General features: G+C 47.4%; 1 protein-coding gene across 1 annotated transcript; it reads left to right on the top strand.

Moving 5' to 3' along the window:
- Window positions 1-166: 166 nt before the first annotated feature.
- Window positions 167-19941, top strand: ZNF467 (zinc finger protein 467). Its single transcript, XM_070726835.1, has 5 exons — window positions 167-177; window positions 5571-5766; window positions 10774-10843; window positions 14668-14781; window positions 16993-19941. Exons 1-5 carry the CDS (start codon window positions 167-169, stop codon window positions 18774-18776), a joined length of 2175 nt encoding a protein of 724 aa, XP_070582936.1. The 3' UTR covers window positions 18777-19941.
- The last annotated feature ends 581 nt before the right edge of the window (window positions 19942-20522 follow it).

Genomic DNA, 20522 nt, shown 5'->3' with positions numbered 1-20522 from the left:
AAGATTATTAACTTTAGAAGGACATGATATTTTACAAGGGTGGCATGGATTCCTTTGGAATGAAAAAAAACAAAATCCCAACATTTTTTAAAAATCATATAATTAGAGACTCCTTAATGGCAACATGGATAAAGACTAAAAGAGAACACTATGTTAAAATTCCAAGATGGTATTCTGGTATGGAAGCACTTACACATCCAAATACTTTCCAAATCCAAAAACTGGTGAATTATAATCATATATTAGATGAGAAAGGTAATATTAAAACAAGACAACAATTAGAAAAACAAAATATTATTATTGATTGGTGGCCATACACACAAATTCAGGTAAAATGGCATAAAGATAATAAGAATAATGGAATTCAGGAAAAGGATAGTGTATTAGATAAATTAATATTAGGTCAATAATTTTTTTTTATAACCAGGCTATAAAACTTTTTAATTGAGTATAAAATGGAAACGGAAATAGTTAAAGGAAATATGATTAGTTAGGCTAAAAATGTAGGGCATAAAATATATTTAGAACAATGGGAATTAATGTGGAAAAATGTTAAAATAACGAAATCTGTTCCATATAAAGAAAATATCCAAAAAATGTTCTACAGATGGCATTTAGCACCGGCCAGACTAGCCAAAATATATCCAAACCTGAAGCCAAATTGCTGGAGGTGTAAAAATAAAAATGGGACCTTCTTTCATTTATGGTGGACGTGTCCCCAAATAAAAAAGACATGGAAAAAACTCCAAAGATGGATCTTCGAAATTACCACAATTAAACTGATATTAAAACCAGAGACCTTTCTCCTAGGCATAATAAATCAAAAACTTAAAAAAGACTATTATTATTTAATACAACACATGATTACTGCAATTAGAATTACAATAGCACATAATTGGAAGAAAGAAGAAACACCATCAGAAAGAGAAATGATTAAAAAAAAATACGACTGTGCAGAAGTGGACAGATTAACCCCAAAACTTAAAAATAAAGAAGAATCAAAATACTATGAAATTTGGAAAAAATTTATGACTGGGTCGAGACAAGAAAAGAAAAAAAAATAATGGTAGTAAATAAACAAGATGTTCTTAAAATCAATCCGAGACACAAAATTAAGATCAAACCAATCTGACTTTAGGTTAATTGTATGATAGAACAAATGTGTGACATCCGCTGATGCCATAAGCTGCATATTGATATAAAAAGGGAAAAATAGAACTGTGAGGCTGACAGTTCATGGGGGAGGGAGGGGGAACCAGGGGCAGCTCTGCATAAGGTGTTTTAGAATTTAAGTACAACAACTATACAAATAATAATTACAGTATACTGTGAAATGATACATTATGTACAACACTGTATGCCTCCTCTTTTTAATCTTTGTATTGTAATAAAAAATTATTTAAAAAAAGAAGGAGAGAGAGAGAGAAAGAAAGGAAGGAAGGAAGGAAGGAAGGAAAGAGACAGAGACAAAAAGGAAGAGAGAGAGGGAGAAAGAGAGAAAGAAAGGAAGAGAGAAAGAGAGAAAAGAGAGAAAAGAAGCAGAGAAAGAGAAAGAGAAAAGAGAGAAAGAAGGAAAGAAAGAAAGTGGGAAGGAGGAAGGAAGAGAGAAAGAAAGAAAGAAAGAGGAAGGAAGGAAGGAAAGAAAGAAAAAAGAAAACTCGCATCCCGGTGAAAGTGTAGCACAGGATCTCTCCCAGTGGGAATCGAACTTGCCACAGGGCGACTTCTTTGTCCCCGCAGAGGTGGGGGGAGCCTGCAGACGGATCTGGGCTAAGCTCCGCTTCCTGGACTCGGCTTATCGAAAGAATTCGAAGCCACAGGGGTGGGGGGGTGGGCGTTTCAAACTTAGCTCCCTGTGGGAGGTGGATCAAAACATTCTTTAGGCCCAGCATGAATGGGCTGAGGATCGGAGAGAGAGAGAGAGAAATAGATAAATGATAGATAGATAGATAGATAGATAGATAGATAGATAGATAGATAGATAGATAGATAGATAGATAGATAAAATACAATACATAAATACAAAACAAAATCAATAAATTTTAAATACTGTACAATAAAAAACCAGTATCGTGTTAGTAAGCCAAGTATGATTTTATATAGTAGATATTATATAGTAGATATAGCAGAAAGAAACAAATAAAGAGAAAGATAGATAGATAGATAGAAAGAAAGAAAGAAAGAAAGAAGGAGCGAGGAAGGAGAGAGGGAGGGAGGGAGGGAGGGAAGGAAGGAAAATAGAGCAGAGAAGCAGAGAGAGAGAAAGAAAGGAAGAAATGATGAAATGGAGGAAGGAAGAAAAAAGAGAAGAATGGAAGAAAGAAAGAAAGAGGAAGGAAGAAAGGAAGGAAAAGAAAAAGAGAGGAAAGAAGCAGAGAGAACGAATGAAAGGAAGGAAGGAAGGAAAGGAAAGGAGGAAAAGATAAAGAGAGGAAAAAGCAGAAAGAAAGAAAGAAAGAAAGAAAGGAATGAAGAAAGAAAGATGAAGAAAGGAAGGAAAAGATGAAGAGAGGAAAGAAGCAGAGAAAATGAAAGTAAGGAAGGAAGGGGAAGAAAGAATGAAAGGAAAAGATAAAGAGAGGAAAGAAGCAGAAAGAAAGGAAAGAAGATGAAGAAAGAATGAAAGGAAAAGATAAAGAGAGGAAAGAAGCAGAAAGAAAGAAAGGAAAATATGAAGAGAGGAAAAAAGCAGAAAGAAAGGAAGGAAAGAAGATGAAGAAAGAATGAAAGGAAAAGATAAAGAGAGGAAAGAAGCAGAAAGAAAGGAAGGAAAGAAGATGAAGAAAGAATGAAAGGAAAAGATAAAGAGAGGAAAGAAGCAGAAAGAAAGGAAGGAAAGAAGATGAAGAAAGAATGAAAGGAAAAGATAAAGAGAGGAAAGAAGCAGAAAGAAAGGACGGAAAGAAGATGAAGAAAGAATGAAAGGAAAAGATAAAGAGAGGAAAGAAGCAGAAAGAAAGAAAGGAAAGAAGATGAAGAAAGAATTGAAAGGAAAAGATAAAGAGAGGAAAGAAGCAGAAAGAAAGGAAGGAAAGAAGATGAAGAAAGAATTGAAAGGAAAAGATAAAGAGAGGAAAGAAGCAGAAAGAAAGGAAGGAAGGAAAATATGAAGAGAGGAAAGAAGCAGGAAGAAAGGAAGGAAAGAAGATGAAGAAAGAATGAAAGGAAAAGATAAAGAGAGGAAAGAAGCAGAAAGAAAGGAAGGAAAGAAGATGAAGAAAGAATGAAAGGAAAAGATAAAGAGAGGAAAGAAGCAGAAAGAAAGGACGGAAAGAAGATGAAGAAAGAATGAAAGGAAAAGATAAAGAGAGGAAAGAAGCAGAAAGAAAGAAAGGAAAGAAGATGAAGAAAGAATTGAAAGGAAAAGATAAAGAGAGGAAAGAAGCAGAAAGAAAGGAAGGAAAGAAGATGAAGAAAGAATGAAAGGAAAAGATAAAGAGAGGAAAGAAGCAGAAAGAAAGGACGGAAAGAAGATGAAGAAAGAATGAAAGGAAAAGATAAAGAGAGGAAAGAAGCAGAAAGAAAGAAAGGAAAGAAGATGAAGAAAGAATTGAAAGGAAAAGATAAAGAGAGGAAAGAAGCAGAAAGAAAGGAAGGAAAGAAGATGAAGAAAGAATTGAAAGGAAAAGATAAAGAGAGGAAAGAAGCAGAAAGAAAGGAAGGAAGGAAAATATGAAGAGAAGAAAGAAGCAGGAAGAAAGGAAGGAAAGAAGATGAAGAAAGAATGAAAGGAAAATATGAAGAGAGGAAAGAAGCAGAAAGAAAGGAAGGAAAGAAGATGAAGAAAGAATTGAAAGGAAAAGATAAAGAGAGGAAAGAAGCAGAAAGAAAGGAAGGAAAGAAGATGAAGAAAGAATGAAAGGAAAATATGAAGAGAGGAAAGAAGCAGAAAGAAAGGAAGGAAAGAAGATGAAGAAAGAATTGAAAGGAAAAGATAAAGAGAGGAAAGAAGCAGAGAGAACGAATGAAAGGAAGGAAGGAAGGAAAGGAAAGGAGGAAAAGATAAAGAGAGGAAAAAGCAGAAAGAAAGAAAGGAATGAAGAAAGGAAGATGAAGAAAGGAAGGAAAAGATAAAGAGAGGAAAGAAGCAGAGAAAATGGAAGGAAGGAAGGGGAAGAAAGAATGAAAGGAAAAGATAAAGAGGAAAGAAGCAGAGAGAAAGAAAGGAAGGAAAAGATAAAGAGAGGAAAGAAGCAGAAAGAAAGGAAGGAAGGAAAATATGAAGAGAGGAAAGAAGCAGAAAGAAAGGAAGGAAAGAAGATGAAGAAAAAATGAAAGGAAAAGATAAAGAGAGGAAATAAGCAGAAAGAAAGGAAGGAAGGAAAAGATGAAGAGAGGAAAGAAGCAGAGAGAACGAATGAAAGGAAGGAAGGAAGGAAAGGAAAGGAGGAAAAGATAAAGAGAGGAAAAAGCAGAAAGAAAGAAAGGAATGAAGAAAGAAAGATGAAGAAAGGAAGGAAAAGATAAAGAGAGGAAAGAAGCAGAGAAAATGGAAGGAAGGAAGGGGAAGAAAGAATGAAAGGAAAAGATAAAGAGGAAAGAAGCAGAGAGAAAGAAAGGAAGGAAAAGATAAAGAGAGGAAAGAAGCAGAAAGAAAGGAAGGAAGGAAAATATGAAGAGAGGAAAGAAGCAGAAAGAAAGGAAGGAAAGAAGATGAAGAAAGAATGAAAGGAAAAGATAAAGAGAGGAAAGAAGCAGAAAGAAAGGAAGGAAGGAAAAGATGAAGAGAGGAAAGAAGCAGAGAGAACGAATGAAAGGAAGGAAGGAAGGAAAGGAAAGGAGGAAAAGATAAAGAGAGGAAAAAGCAGAAAGAAAGAAAGGAATGAAGAAAGAAAGATGAAGAAAGGAAGGAAAAGATAAAGAGAGGAAAGAAGCAGAGAAAATGGAAGGAAGGAAGGGGAAGAAAGAATGAAAGGAAAAGATAAAGAGAGGAAAGAAGCAGAGAGAAAGAAAGGAAGGAAAAGATAAAGAGAGGAAAGAAGCAGAAAGAAAGGAAGGAAAGAAAATATGAAGAGAGGAAAGAAGCAGAAAGAAAGGAAGGAAAGAAGATGAAGAAAGAATGAAAGGAAAAGATAAAGAGGAAAGAAGCAGAAAGAAAGAAAGAAAGGAAGGAAAATATAAAGAGAGGAAAGAAGCCGAGAGAAAGAAATAAAGAAAATATAAAGAGAGAGAGAGGAAGGAGAGGGGAATGAAGGAAGGAAAGGAGAGGAAAGAAGCAGAGAGAGAGAGAAAGAGGAAGAAAGAATGAAAGGAAGGAATGAAACAGAAAAAGAAAAGGAAAGTGAGGAAAGAAGCAGAGTGAAAGAAAGAAAAAAGAAGAAGAAAGCAAAGAGAAAGAAAGAAAGAAAGAAAGAAAGAAAGAAAGAAAGGAGGGGCAGCGAGGAGGGGCGCGAAGCGAGATCGGAGAGAGAAACCTCCCCCTCCTTTCCCGGGAGGGGCGGGGAACTCTTAGCACCACCCCTCCCCTTTCAACTCCCTCCCTCCCTTAGCCCCGCCTTTTTCGGCCCCGCTGCCTCCTGGTCCCCGTAGTCCCGCGGAACTTTCTTTTCCTCCCTCACTTCCCGTTTCAGCCCACCAACTTCCGGCGCCCGCTGCCTCCTGGGCCCTGTAGTCCCGCGGGGGGGCCCGCCTTTTTCCCTTCCGCGCTCCAGCCTGGCCGTTTCGCCCCAAGCGGGGGGAGCCTTTCGGAGCCAGCGGGAGGGGGAGGCGGGGGCGAGCGGGCGGAGTGACCCCCCGACTCTTCCCACCCCCGCCTCCTATTGGATGGTAAGGCCCGGGGAAGGCAGGGGCGGGGTGGGGGAGGGAGGGGGGTCCCCCCTTTGCGGGAGGGGACCCCCACTCCCAAAAGACCCCCCACCCAAATTAAGAACCTCCCCAAAAGCCTGGAATACCCCAAATGGGAGGGACGGAGGACGGGAGACTACCAGGAGATCCAAAGGGTGGGGAGGGGGCTTCAATAGGACTGGTGGAGACTCTGATTTGGGGGGGGGGGGGGCTCTGGTGGGGAGTGGGAGCTTCCTTAGAGCTGGAGAGAGGGGCGCCCCTGAATTGGGGAGGGGGTCTGCATATTAGGGCTGGGGGGGGCTCCATTAAATATTGGAGAGAGGTCCCTATATTAGGGCCGGTGGGATTAAATATTGGGCAGGGGTCTCTATATTAGGGCTGGGGGGCTCTGTTAGATATTGGGGAGGTGTCTCTATTAGGGTTGGGGGAATGTTACATATTGGGGAGGGGGGTCCCTGTTGATTATTGGGGTCTCTATATTAGGGCTGTGGGGCTCCTTTAGATATTAGAGAGGGGTCTCTATATTAGGGCCGGTGGGATTAAATATTATTTATTTATTCATTTATTTATTCATTAGATTTGTATGCCACCCCTCTTCGTAGACTCGGGGCGGCTATTTGTGGAGGGGTCTATATTAGAGCCGGTGGGGTTAAATATTGGGAAGGGGTCTATATTAGGGCTTGGGGGCTCAGTTAGATATTGGGGAGGGGTCTGTATTAGGGTTGGGGGACTGTTAGATATTGGGGGGAGGAGTCCCTGTTGGATATTGGGGAGGGGTCTCCATATTAGGGCTGTAGAGTAAATATTGGGGAGGGGTCTCTATATTAGGGCTGGGGGGCTCCGTTAGATATTGGGGAGGGGTCTCCATATTAGGGCTGGGGGCTCTGTTAGATTTTGGGGAGGGGTCTCTATATTAGGGCCGTAGGGTTAGATATTGTGGAGGGGTCTCTATATTAGGGCTGGGAGGGCTCTGTTATATATTGGGGAGGCTTCTCTGTATTAGGGCCATAGGGTTAGATATTGGGGAGGGGTCTCTAATATATTAGGGCCGTAGGGTTAGATATTGGAGAGGGGTCTATATTACGGCTGGGGCTCTGTTAGATATTGGGGAGGAGTCTCTATTAGGGCTGGGGGGCTCCATTACATATTGGGGAGGGGTCTCTATATTAGGGCCATAAGGTTAGATATTGGGGAGGGGTCTCTATATTAGGGCCATAGGGTTAGATATTGGGGAGGGGTCTCTATATTAGGGCTGGGTTTCTCTGTTACATATTGGGGAGGGGTCTCTATATTAGGGCTGGGGGGCTCCATTACATATTGGGGAGGGGTCTCTATATTAGGGCCGTAGCCCGTAGGGTTAGATATTGGGGAAGGGTCTATATTAGACCCTCAGAGAGGGTCCGCAACTTGGGCGTCCTCCTTGATCCACAGCTCATATTAGAGAACCATCTCTCAGCTGTGGCAAGGGGGGCGTTTGCCCAGGTTCGCCTGGTGCATCAGTTGAGGCCCTATTTGGACCGGGACTCACTGCTCACAGTCACTCATGCCCTCATCACCTCGAGGTTCGACTACTGTAACGCTCTCTACATGGGGCTACCTTTGAAGAGTGTTCGGATACTTCAGATCGTGCAGAATGCAGCTGCGAGAGCAATCATGGGCTTACCCAGGTATGCCCATGTTTCACCATCACTCCGCAGTCTGCATTGGCTGCCGATCAGTTTCCGGTCACAATTCAAAGTGTTGGTTATGACCTTTAAAGCCCTTCATGGCATCGGACCAGAATATCTCCGAGACCGCCTCCTGCCGCACGAATCCCAGCGACCGATTAGGTCCCACAGAGTGGGCCTTCTCCGGGTCCCGTCAACTAAACAATGCCGGTTGGCGGGTCCCAGGGGAAGAGCCTTCTCTGTGGCGGCGCCGGCTCTCTGGAACCAACTCCCCCCGGAGATTAGAACTGCCCCTACTCTTCCTGCCTTCCGAAAACTCCTTAAGACTCACCTTTGCCGTCAGGCATGGGGAAACTAAACATCTCCCCTGGGCATGTTAATTATACATGGTATGCTTGTGTGTGTGTTTGCTACTACATGGGGTTTCTCTTAAATCGTTAAATATTTTAATTAATTGGATTGTTGTGACTGTTTTTACTTGTTGTGAGCCGCCCCGAGTCTTCGGAGAGGGGCGGCATACAAGTCCAACTAATAAATAAATAATAAATAAATAAATTAGGGCTGGGGGCTCTGTTGGATATTGGGGAGGGGTCTCTATATTGGGGCTGGGGGACTGTTATTCATTCATTGATTTATTTATTTATTTATTAGATTTGTATGCTGCTTTGGAGCGGCTCACAACAGGAATACAAAATACAAATCCAATGATTAAAAAGCAAAAGTTTAAAAAAAACCTTGATTAAAAACACATACAACCCGAACAAACCATACAGATATTGGGGAGGGGGTCTCTATATTAGAGCCCATGGGGTTAGATATTGGGGAGGGTCTTCATATTAGGCTGGGGGGGCTCTGTTAGATATTGGGGAGGGGGCTCTATATTAGGGCTGATGGGATTAAATATTGGGGACGGGTCTCCATATTAGGGTTTGGGGGGCTGTTAGAAATTGAGGAGGGGTCTCTCTATGAGGGGTGGTGGAGAGGGGGGCTCTGTTAAATACTGGACAGGGAACTTCCCTTCCAGCACCACCTACACCTCATTTTTCTCTTTCCCTTCCCCCCTCCCTCCCTCCCTCCCTTCCCCCCTCCCTCCCTTCATTTCCCTTCCTTTCCCTACCTTCTTTCTTTCTTCCTTTCTTTCTTTCCCTTTTTTTCTTTCTTTTTTTCCATCTTTTCTTCCTTCATTTCCCTTTCTCCTTTCTTTCTTTCCATCCTTCCATCCTGCCTTCATTTCCCTTCCTACTTTTTGTCTTTCCTTCCTTCCTTCCTTCCTTCCTTCCTTCTTCCTCCTTTCTTTCTGTCTGTCTTTCTTTCTATCCATCCTTCCTACATTTCCCTTCCTACTTTCTTTCCTTCCTTCCTTTCTCCTTTCTTTCTGTCTATCCATCCTTCCTTCATTTCCCTTCCTACTTTCTGTCTTTCCTTCTTTCTCCTTTCTTTCTGTCTGTCTTTCTATCCATCCTTCCTACATTTCCCTTCCTACTTTCTGTCTTTCCCTCCTTCCTTCTTCCTACTTTCTTTCTGTCTTTCTATCCATCCTTCCTACATTTCCCTTCCTACTTCCTTTCCCTCCTTCCTTCCTTCTTTCTCCTTTCTTTCTGTCTGTCTGTCTGTCTGTCTATCTATCCATCCTTCCTACATTTCCCTTCCTACTTTCTCTCTTTCCTTCCTTCCTTCCTTCTTCCTTTCTTTCTGTCTGTCTATCCATCCTTCCTTCATTTCCCTTCCTCCTTTCTGTCTTTCCTCCCTCCCTCCCTTCCTTTCCCTTCCTCCTTTCCCTTCCTCCTTTCTGTCTTTCCTTCCTTCCTTTCTCCTTTCCTTTCTGTCTTTCTTTCCATCCTTCATTTCCCTTCATTCTGTCTTGCCTTCCTTCCTTCTCTCACAGCCTTTTTTCCCTTTTTCATTTTTCTTCCTTTTCTCTTCCTTTTCCCTTTCCTTTCTCTCTTTTCCTTTCCTTCTCACAGCCTTCCTTCATTTTCTCTTTGTTTTTTCTTCTTTTTCCATCCTTTCTTTTCTGCCTATCTTCCCATTTTCTCTAAGTCTCACTTTTCCCCCTTTTCCTTGCTTTTCCTCTTTCTTCCTCCTTCCTCCCTTCCCACATCACCTTCCTTCCTTCTTTTTCCTTCTCATTTTTCTCCCTCCCTTCCTCTCTCAACCCCCCTCCTCTCTTCTTCCTTTTTTCCTTTTCCCCTTCTCTCTCTTCTTCCTTCGCACACAGCCTTCCTTCCTTCTTTCCTTTTTCTCCCTCCCACAAACCTTTCTCCCCTCTTTTTCCTTCCTTCTTTCCTTTCTCTCTTTCCTCTCTTTTCCTTCCTTCTCCTTTTCTTTTACTTTGTTTTCCATTCTTCCTTTTCTCCCCCTTCCTTCTCCCTCCTTTTTCTTCTCTCTCTTCCTCCCTTTCTTCACACACAGCCTTCCTTTCCTCTTTTTCCTTCCTTCCTTCCTTTCCTTCTGTCCAACCTTCTGTCGTTCTTTCTCCCTTTCTCTTTTTTCTTCCCCTTTCCTTTTCCATTCTTTCATGTCTTCCCTTCATTTCCTTCCATCCTTCCTTCTCCCTTTCTCCTTTTTCTTCCTTTTCTTTTTTTCTTTTCCCCTTTTCTTCTTCCTTCCTTCTCACACAACCTTCCTTCTTTCCTTTTTCTCCCTCCCACAAATCTCTTTCTCCCCTCTTTTTCCTTCCTTCTTTCCTTTCTCTCCTTCCTCTCTTTTCCTTCTCCCTTTCTTTTACTTTGTTTTCCATTCTTCCTTTTCTCCCCCTTCCTTTCATCTTCTCCCTCTTTTTTCTCTCTCTTCCTCCTTCCCTCCTTCTCACACAGCCTTCCTTCTTTCCTTTTTCTCCCTCCCACAAACCTCTCTCTCCCCTCTTTTTCCTTCCTTCCTCCCTTCCCTCTTTCCTTTCTTCATTCCTCCCTTCCTTTCTTTTCTTCCTTTCCCTCCTTCCTTTCCTCCCTTCCTTTCCTTCCTTCTTTCCTTTTCCTTCCTCCTTTTCCTTCCCTTCCTTCCTTTTCCTTCCTCCTTTCCTTCCCCCTTTCTCCTTTTTTCTTCCTTTTTCCTTTTTCCATCCTTTCTTTTCTTCCCCTCCCTTCCTTCCGTCCATCCTTTTCCCCTTTATGCTCCCCCCCAATTGCCGCGTCTCTATCTCATCCCTCTGTCATTTCCCAAAGTGGATCGCGGAGGACTCGGATAGCGTGTGAAGACGGGAAAGGAGGCAGGTGCATCTCAGGCATGGTGGGGGGGGAGGAAATGGTCAGGATGGCACTAACCTCAAGGGGGCAGACTTCACTTGCCCCAAACTCTAATCCCGCCTTTTGGTTTCTCCCAGGTGCCTGGACACCAGACAAGACAAGAAGACGACGCCATGCGCGAGAATTACGCGACCGCCATCGCTCTCGGTAAGTTGGCGCCTCGCCACTCTCCCAGGAAATGTGAGCCGCCCTAATTTGCGACCCTACCCACCCACTGGAGTCTTTCCCCTTTGCGGGTGCCCTGTTAGTGGAATTTCCCTGAGAAATGTGCCCCCCTAATTTTGTAGGGTTTGTGACCCCCCCTCCCAATCCCTTTGTGGCTTTGCCCACCGTGGACTTTCTCCTTTGTGGGCACCCCGCTAGTGGGATTTCCCCCGGAAGTGTGCGCCCCCTAATTTCGCAGAATCATTTCAGTCAGTTTGATTTCTTTTAATTTATTTTACCTTGCTTTATTTTTATTTATTCATTCATTCATTTATTCATTCATTCATTCATTCATTCATTTAGGTTTAGGTTTAGGTTTATTGGATTTATATGCCGCCCCTCTCCGCAAACTCGGGGCGGCTCACAACAATAATAAAAAACAGTACAGTACACAATACCAAATCCAATGCCCACCCATCCAGTTCCAATTGAAATTAATAATCTCATAAAAAACAGTATATATAAAAAACAGGCACACAGTCAATCAATCAACAAAACAACATGGGCAAGGGGGAGGTGTTTTAGTTCCCCCATGCCTGACGGCAAAGGTGGGTCTTAAGGAGTTTACGAAAGGCAGGGAGGGTGGGGGCAATCCTAATCTCAGGGGGGAGCTGGTTCCAGAGGGTCGGGGCCCCCACAGAGAAGGCTCTTCCCCTGGGTCCCGCCAGACGACATTGTTTAGTCGACGGGACCCGGAGAAGGCCCACTCTGTGGGACCTAATCGGTCGCTGGGATTCGTGCGGCAGGAGGCGGTCCCGAAGATATTCTGGTCCGGTGCCATGAAGGGCTTTATAGGTCATAACCAACACTTTGAATTGTGACCGGAAACTGATCGGCAGCCAATGCAGACTGCGGAGTGTTGGAGTGATATGGGCATACTTAGAGACGCCCATAATTGCTCTCGCAGCTGCATTCTGCACGATCTGAAGTTTCCGAACACTTTTCAAATGTAGCCCCATGTAGGGAGCGTTACAGTAGTCGAGCCTCGAGGTGATGAGGGCATGAGTGACTGTGAGCAATGACTCCCGGTCCAAATAGGGCCGCAACTGGCGCACCAGGCGAACCTGGGCAAACGCCCCCCTCGCCACAGCTGAAAGGTGTTTTTCTAATGTGAGCTGTGGATCGAGGAGGACGCCCAAGTTGCGGACCCTCTCTGAGGGGGTCAATAATTCCCCCCCCAGGGTAATGGACGGACAAATAGAATTGTCCTTGGGAGGCAAAACCCACAGCCACTCCGTCTTGTCTGGGTTGAGTTTGAGTTTGTTGACACCCATCCAGGCCCCAACAGCCTCCAGGCACCGGCACATCACTTCCACTGCTTCGTTGACTGGACATGGGGTGGAGATGTACAACTGGGTATCATCGGCATATTGATGATACCTCACCCCATGCCCTTGGATGATCTCACCCAGTGGTTTCATGTAGATATTAAATAGCAGGGGGGAGAGGACCGACCCCTGAGGCACCCCACAAGGGAGAAACCTCGGGGTCGACCTCTGACCCCCCACTAACACCGACTGCGACCGACCGGAGAGGTAGGAGGAGAACCACTGAAGAACAGTGCCTCCCACTCCCAACCCCTCCAGCCGGCGCAGAAGGATACCATGGTCGATGGTATCGAAAGCCGCTGAGAGGTCAAGGAGCACCAGGACAGAGGACAAGCCCCTGTCCCGGGCCCGCCAGAGATCATCCATCAACGCGACCAAAGCAGTTTCCGTGCTGTAGCCGGGCCTGAATCCAGACTGCTGAGGACCTAGATAATCGGCTTCATCCAAGGACCGCTGGAGTTGAAGTGCCACCACCTTCTCGACAACCTTCCCCATGAAGGGAAGGTTGGAGACTGGACGGTAGTTATTAAGCACGGCTGGGTCCAGGGAAGGCTTCTTGAGGAGGGGGCGCACAACCGCCTCCTTATAAAGTGGCGGAAAGGACCCCCTCCCCAAGGAGGCGTTGACAATCTCCTGGACCCAGCTCCGTGTCACCCCTCGACTGGCCGAAACCAGCCAAGAGGGACACGGATCCAGTAAACAGGTGGCGGAACTCACAGCTCCAATGGCCTTGTCCACTTCATCAGGTGTCACCAAGTCAAACTCCTCCCAGACAGATGGACAAAGACATTTAGCCCCAGTCACCTCGACTGACTCATTGTCAGTCGACTCTGTTTCACAATTGGAGTCCAGGTCTGCTCGGATCCGGGCGATTTTATCAGCGAAAAACGTGTTAAAATCCTCGGCACTACTCTGCAAGGGCTCCCCAACTCCCCTCTGATTAAGAAGGGAGCGGGTTACCCTAAACAGAGCGGCCGGGCGGGATTCCGCTGATGCAATCAAGGCGGCATGATACGCGCATCTTGCCGCCTTGAGCGCCACTTTGTAAGTCTTAATATGAGCTCTTACAAGTGTTCGATCGGATTCGGACTTACTCTTCCTCCATCGCTTCTCCAGACGTCTCTTCTGGCGCTTCAACACCCGGAGCTCCTCGTTGAACCATGGAGCTCTACGGGGTCTAGTGCCGCGGAGAGGTCGCAACGGCGCAATCCGGTCAAGAGCCTCCCCTGCAGCCTTGTTCCAGGCCTCAGCAAGAGACTGTGCCGAACTGTGGACAAGTGTATCTGGAATAACCCCAAGCGCCATCTGGAAGCCTTCTGGATCCATCAGGCGTCTGGGGCGGAACCTCCTAATTGGTTCCGCCTCCCTGCGGGGAAGGATTGGAGCCAGGAAGTTAAGCCGCAGTAGGAAATGATCTGACCACGACAAAGGCAGCACTTCTAAGCCCCTTAATCTCAGATCATTACTCAGTTGCTCAGAGAGGAATATCATATCGGGTGCGTGCCCACCCTCGTGAGTCGGACCCTGAACTACTTGAGTCAGGTCCATGGCTGTCATGGTGGCCATGAACTCCTGTGCCAGTCCAGAGGAACCGCCGAGCGACGGCAGATTGAAGTCCCCCAGGACAATAAGTCCGGGGAACTCCACCGCCAGCCCGGCCACCTCCTCGAGCAGCACAGGCAGGGCTGTTGACATGCAGCTGGGAGGCAGGTACGTGAGTAACAAGCCCACCTGAACCCCTAAGTCCAACTTCACCAGGAGGGACTCGCAACCCGCAACCTCTGGAGCAATGAGCCTACGCAGGCCAAGACTCTCCCTGGCTATAATAGCCACTCCTCCCCCCCTTCCCTGGGGTCGAGGTTGGTGCCATACCCGAAACCCAGCTGGGCAAATTTCAGAGAGAGGAACTCCTCCCTCCGAGCCCAGCCAGGTTTCGGTCACACAAGCCAGGTCGGCCTCCTCATCCAGGATCAGATCCCGGATGAGGAGAGCTTTATTTACCACCGACCTGGCATTGAGTAGCAACAACTTGAGCCCAGGGCCAGAATTACACTCATCACCAGTGCTTTGAGTTAAGCTCATGGAGCCTGAAGAAGGGATCGCTACTAAGCAGCGATTCCTCCTTCCCCTGGAACGGCTAGCTCCATGGCTTCCGCCACATATTATATTTATAATTTATTAAAAATGAATTACATACTTGATTAGATTTAATCATATATTTTATTGATTAATACATTTGTTGATAAAATACAAAATTCTCAATTTTCACCTTTAGAATTTCTGCTAAACCATATTTCCGATCGTATATCCCAATACAGTTCAGTTCGACTGGATCAAATGCCTTCTCGGATTCAATGTTTTGGTTCGTTCATATTTTTCTTTTTTAAAAAAATGATTTTTAATGACTTGTCTCGTTTTATCTCGTTTTTCTGGCTCTAGGATCCGGGCATCCAGGATTCGAACAGACCTTCAAGGGCGACCAGCGGATCCCGGAGACTTCAGAAAGGCCCATTGGGCCCGAAGACCAAAAGGACCCACCCAAGAATTGTCCAGGTGAGCAGGATTCACACCTCAAAATCTGGATTCCGGATGGCGGGAGTGGCGTCACCTTCTCAATCCTGTGGGAGGGGGGCCTCTGAGCATTGCGGAGTGTATGTATCATACCTTGGCGGCTCTAGAAGAGCGGGAGAAGAGCTATTCCTCCCCCCTCCTGCGCCCTTGCAAATCGCTGAGGTAGTGTCAGCCATTTTGAAAGTCGACGAATGGGGATTTGCGAGCAGCCTCAATTTAGATAGATAAATAGATAGATACTTATCAATCCATTATCTATCTATCTGTCTGTGTCTGTCTATCCATCCATCCATCAGTCCATCTATCCATCTTTCTATCTATGTTCTATTTAGATCCATCTATCCATCCATCCTTCAATCCATTATCCATCCATCTATCTACTGTATTTTTCGGTGTATAAGATTTACCCAGATTTTAGAGGAGGGAAACAAGGAAAAAAGTATTCTGAAGCAAATGGTGCAGCGTTATATGGTTTAATAAAATACCAGTGCAGCAGAATACTTTTTACAACCATGTACACTTTTAAAAACCATGTACACTTTTTGCAAAGTTCAAACTTGACAGCTTCAAGACCTGTGGACTCCAACTCCCAGAATTCCTCCACCAGTCGTGCGAGCTCAGGAATGGGAGTGGAAGCCCGCAAGCCTTAAACTTGCCAGGTTTGAAGATCGTTCCACCCGTAACCCCTAGTCTTCAAACTTGACAACTTTTAAGACTTCAACTCCCAGAGTTCCTACGCTGCCGGGATCCACCTCCGAGAGACACTCGCGGCATTGCCAGATCACAAAGGCCTGATTCCGTGTCTCCCAAGGACCAAGGCAGCTAGCTCCTCCTCATCCCCTTCTCCCGGCTCCAGCCAAAAACCTGACTGGGGCGTTTCCCTGTTGCCCGCCACTCCGCACAACTTTCACCCCAAACGAGCCTCAATTCCCCCCCCCCCCATTCACCATCTCTGTTGCCTTTTCCTTTTCCAGGCGGGCCCCTGCCCCTACAATGATAATGGCCTGGTTCAGTTGTGAGCCCCAGCCTTGCCTGCCACAGGTACCCTGTTCTCCTCTCTCCCTTTGTAGGTTAGTCTTGCGTGGAGAGACTGAGAGTGCCCACCATTCCTTCCCACTCCCGGCCACTGTAGAGAGCAGCGCGGCGCTTGCAACTCTTTTCCCCGGCCTTGAAGCAACAGCGGCTGTAGCTGCTGCTGCCACTTCCTCCTTGGGCTTGATGTTGTTTCCTTCCAACATAGCGAGAATGGGAGGCTGCTGCTTTCGCCGCTGCCGCTGCTCCTAGTGGGGGCTGAGGCAAACGGGCAGAGCTGTGTTCTCGTGTGGACCTGCTTCGTCCTTCCTCCACAGCGACAAGCAGGGGCTGCCATAAGCCGCCTGGGTTTCAGTTCCGGGTGAGGACGGCAGCGAAGGAAAGTGTGTGTGTGGCGGCTTATGGCAGCCCCTGCTCATCGGTCTGCAACCCTCTGTGTGTCTCCCCCCTTCCTTGCCCCTCGGAGCTTTGGAGCGCGTGGCAGCAGCTTCAGAGAAGCGGGCAGGCGTCCCCTCAACACATGCAGCCGGCCGAGGAGCCCTCGGGGCGGCTTCAATCATCCGGCAGGACAGGGCTCGGCTCCATCAGCCCCACCCCTGCCTCAGGGACCCTACCCAACATTCGATGTATAAGACGCACCTGTTTTTTTATGCATCTTTTTGCGGTATCTGTCTGTCTGTCTGTCTGTCTGTCTATCTAATCCAATCTGTCTATCAATCTATCTCTTTTTATTTCTATCTATCGATCTATCTATCATATCTGTCTATCTACCTATCTACCTCTCTATCATCTATCTATCCATCCATTTATCCACCAATCAATCCCTTATCTATCTATCTATCTATCTATCTATCTATCTATCTATCTATATCTATCTATCATCTGTTCATATCTGTCTGTCTGTCCGCCCATACCTCCATCCATCCATCCATCCATCCATCTATCTATATCTATGTGTCACTGGAAATCCCTCTTTGTCACGGGCCCCGTGTGAGCTTGCCCTGGGGCCAAATGATGGAATTGGCCCTCGTGTCCCTCCGCCTCCCCCCCCCCCCCATGCAGGGTGTCCTCTCCAATTCCTAATCCCCCACGCCTCGATTCCGGTTTTTTTTTATCTCTGCCTCCTTGACCTTTGCCCTCCCTCTTCTCTCCCCCCTGCAGGCGACTGGCTGATCCGTACAGTGAAGGTGGAAGCGGAGGAGTACACCGAGTGGCCCCCTGGGCTCAGCGCCGAAGCGTTCCTGCAGGGCCTCCCCCTGGGTGGCCCCTTCAAATCGGAGAGCGGCCGAGCCGGACGATCAGATTACACGGGTGGAATCGGGCCAGGAGGATATACCGGATCGGGGCAGACGCCGAATGAGGATAAGACAACGGTTGGCTGTCCTCGTTGCGAGCCGCCCGCAGCGCCCCGCCCGCGCCCCTTCGCCTGCCCGCAGTGCGGCAAAGCCTTCGGCAAGAAGGCCCACCTGACCCGCCACGCCCGGGTCCATACCGGGGAGCGGCCCTTTGCCTGCGCGCACTGTGGGCGACGATTCTCGCAGAAGATCCACCTCGGCTCCCACGAACGGGTTCACACCGGGGAAAGGCCGTTTCCTTGCGAACGGTGCCCAAAGAGCTTCCGGAAAAAGACCCACCTCGTCCGACACCAATTGACCCACACGGGGGAGAGGCCCCACGCGTGTGCAAGCTGCGCCCGCAGCTTTGTCCACCGGCGGCACTTGCTACGGCACCAGCGTCTGCACGAAGAGGAGGAGGGGAAGCAGGGAGTCCCTCCTGTGCCAATGGGACAATCCGGCCCCTGGAATGGGGCCGAACTAGCGCCATCGGGAGACCACGCCCCCATGCCCCCCTTTTCGGGACCATACTGCAGAGTCCAGAGTGACCGTCCACCACCGATTTTCCCGTACGTGCCCACGATGGAGCTCGGGAAGTTTGTCCCCTCCTACGTCGGGCCGCCAGAGCCCGATCCGGGTGCCTTCCTCTTCAAATCCGAGCCGGAGCTCACCGTAACCGAGAGGGGTAGGGAGGAGGAAGCGTTCGCAGATCCGTCGAGTTGTCGAGCGCTCTGTGCCGTGCCGGGCGGGGAGGGCACGCCGTACCTCGAGCAGGTCGGCAAAACTGAACCAGAGGAGGAAGACATGGGAGGGAGCCAACCGGCCGAGGAAAAGCCGTTCCTCTGCTCCGATTGCGGGAAAGCATTTGCCTGGCGCAAGAATTTGGCATCACACCAGCGTCTCCACGCTGAAGGGGGGAGGCCCTTTTCATGCGCTGAGTGTGGGCGGGGCTTCAGCGACAAGCGACACCTGACAGCACACCTGCGGGGCCACATGGGCCTCCCGCCTTATGCCTGCGCGCACTGCGAACGGAGCTTCGCCCACCGCGCCGGGTTGGCGGCGCACCAATGCGGAGGCCACACTGGGCAGCGCCCCTTCGCCTGTGGTGACTGCGGACGCTGCTTTGCCCACAAGCGCCACCTGCAGAGGCACTGGCGCAACCAGCACTCGGCTGAGCGTCCCTTCGCCTGCGCACAATGTGGGCGTGCTTTCAGCGCCCGGGCTGGCTTGTTGGCGCATGTCAAATCCCATGCCGGGCAGCGGCCCTTCGCCTGCCCCCTATGTGGGAGGGCTTTCAGCCGCAAGTCGCACCTGGCCCGCCATGAGGCCGTCCACACCGGGCTGCGCCCACACGCCTGCACGCAATGCCCGCGCCGGTTCAGTTCCAAGACCAATTTGGTGCGCCACCAGGCCGTCCACACCGGCTTGCGCCCCTACATCTGCACCCACTGCGCCCGCAGCTTCAGCCGCAAGACGCACCTCCTGCGCCATGAGCGAACTCACGCGAGCGCGTCGCTACCCAGCGCCGTTGCTTGGCCGGCCCCCTTGCCGCAGGCTGAGCAGCACCCACCTCTCCTGTTACCCATGGCGATGGAGTCCCCGTGGCAGTGAGCCCTCCCCAAATCCCACCGTCAGTGGCGGTGAGCCTCTCGTAGCATTCGTTCTTTCCGAGCATGGAAGAAACGTTGTGTTATCCCACCACGTTCAGGAATAACGACACACATCCCCACCCATGAAAAAGAATGACATTTCTGCATCCTCTGCGACGTCATGGTCCTCAAACAGAGTGCCCCAATTCGTTCTTTCCACACAGCCATCCGTCTACGAAAGAAATATTATGTTGTCCCGCAAGCCTTCGTTCGTGCACCCATCTACCTATGGAAGGAACGTGTTCACCCAGGAAAAACCACACAAATCCCGTCGTGTTTTCCTGAGAATAACGTTCACCCGGGAGCATTCATTCTTTCCGTGTGCCCATCCTTTGACGGGAGAAACAACACAACACACATCCCCGCTTGACATTCATGCATCCATTGGCGACATTGCAGACCGTCGAGCGGAGTGCCCCAATTTTTCCAGGTGGCGACTTTGTGGGCTGGCATGGCATGGGACCCCCTAAATTCCGCCATCGTATGCAGTGAGCCTCTCAAAGCTTTGGTGCCCTTCCTTCTTTCCGCGCAGCCATCCATCTGAGGAAGAAGCATCATGTTCGGCCCGGAAAAAACGCCAAACATCCCTGCCCACGCAAAAAAAAATGACATTTGTGCGTCTGTTGGTGACATCGCGGACCGTCGATCGGAGCACCCCAATTTTTCTGAGCAGTGACTTTCTGGACTTCGTGACGACATGGAGTGAGCCTCTCGTTGCTCCGGTGCCATTCGTTCTTTCCGCGCAGCCATCCGTTGACGAAAGAAACGTTATGTTCGGCCCAGGAATCGCAACGCATATACCCACCCACACATGGGGGGGAAATGACATTTGCGTATCCGTTGGTGACGTAACGGAGCATCGAATGGAGCACCCCAATTTTTGTGAGTGGTGACCTTGTGGATTTGTGGCGTGTGAGCTACAGCCATTTTCTTTCCCGCGCCCTTCCAGGGTGACTTTGGGTTTTAAATAACGGAAACCACTGGTTTTTTGGGGAGGGAGGCTGGGGTGTGTGAAAAAAGAATAATAATAAGAGTAGACCGATCGTTTTAGTAGCATCCTAAAAATTAAATATACTGAAGTACGTTTTATAACCTTTTGACATAAACAATAAAAAAATGGAATTCGGCCCTGTGGTGGTGGTGGTCTTCTTTCTTTCTTTCTTTCTTTCTTTCTTTCTTTCTTTCTTTCTTTCTGCTTCCTCTTCTCCTTTCCCCCTCTTCCTCCTCCTCCTCTTCCTTTTCCTCTTCCTCCTCCATCTATCCATCTATATATATTTATATCTATCTATCTGTCTATCATCTATGTATCTCTATCTATATTCTAACATATTTTGCTGATAATGAAAAGGAAGGGACACTATATATATATCATCTATCATCTGTGTATACCTATCTATAAGAAGGGTTTTAAATTGCTTTTAACATTAGATTTGTACATTGGCATACAAATCTAATAAATTATTATTATTAATAATAATAATTATTATTATCTATATCTTTCCCTATCTATCTATCTATCTATCTATCTATCTATCTATCTATCTATCTATCTATCTATCTATCTATCTATCTATCTACACTATTCAAAAAAATATAGGGAACTCTGAAACAACACAATAGAACTCCCAAGTCAATCAAACTTCTGTGAAATCAAACTGTCCACTTAGGAAGCAACACTGATTGACAATCCATTCCACCTGCTGTTGTG

The sequence above is a fragment of the Erythrolamprus reginae genome, chromosome Z, assembly GCF_031021105.1.
Source record: "Erythrolamprus reginae isolate rEryReg1 chromosome Z, rEryReg1.hap1, whole genome shotgun sequence".
In the NCBI taxonomy this organism is placed as follows: domain Eukaryota; kingdom Metazoa; phylum Chordata; class Lepidosauria; order Squamata; family Dipsadidae; genus Erythrolamprus; species Erythrolamprus reginae.
The sequence above is the reverse complement of the archived record's forward strand: the minus strand, read 5'-3'. Positions and strand labels throughout refer to the sequence as shown.

What these genes read in the sequence shown, in the direction of transcription:
- ZNF467 (XM_070726835.1), top strand. An exon ending in CCCCCGCCTCCTATTGGATG is followed by an intron (nt 5,767 to 10,773) that starts GTAAGGCCCGGG and finishes GGTTTCTCCCAG; the next exon opens with GTGCCTGGACACCAGACAAG. An exon ending in CGCGACCGCCATCGCTCTCG is followed by an intron (nt 10,844 to 14,667) that starts GTAAGTTGGCGC and finishes TTCTGGCTCTAG; the next exon opens with GATCCGGGCATCCAGGATTC.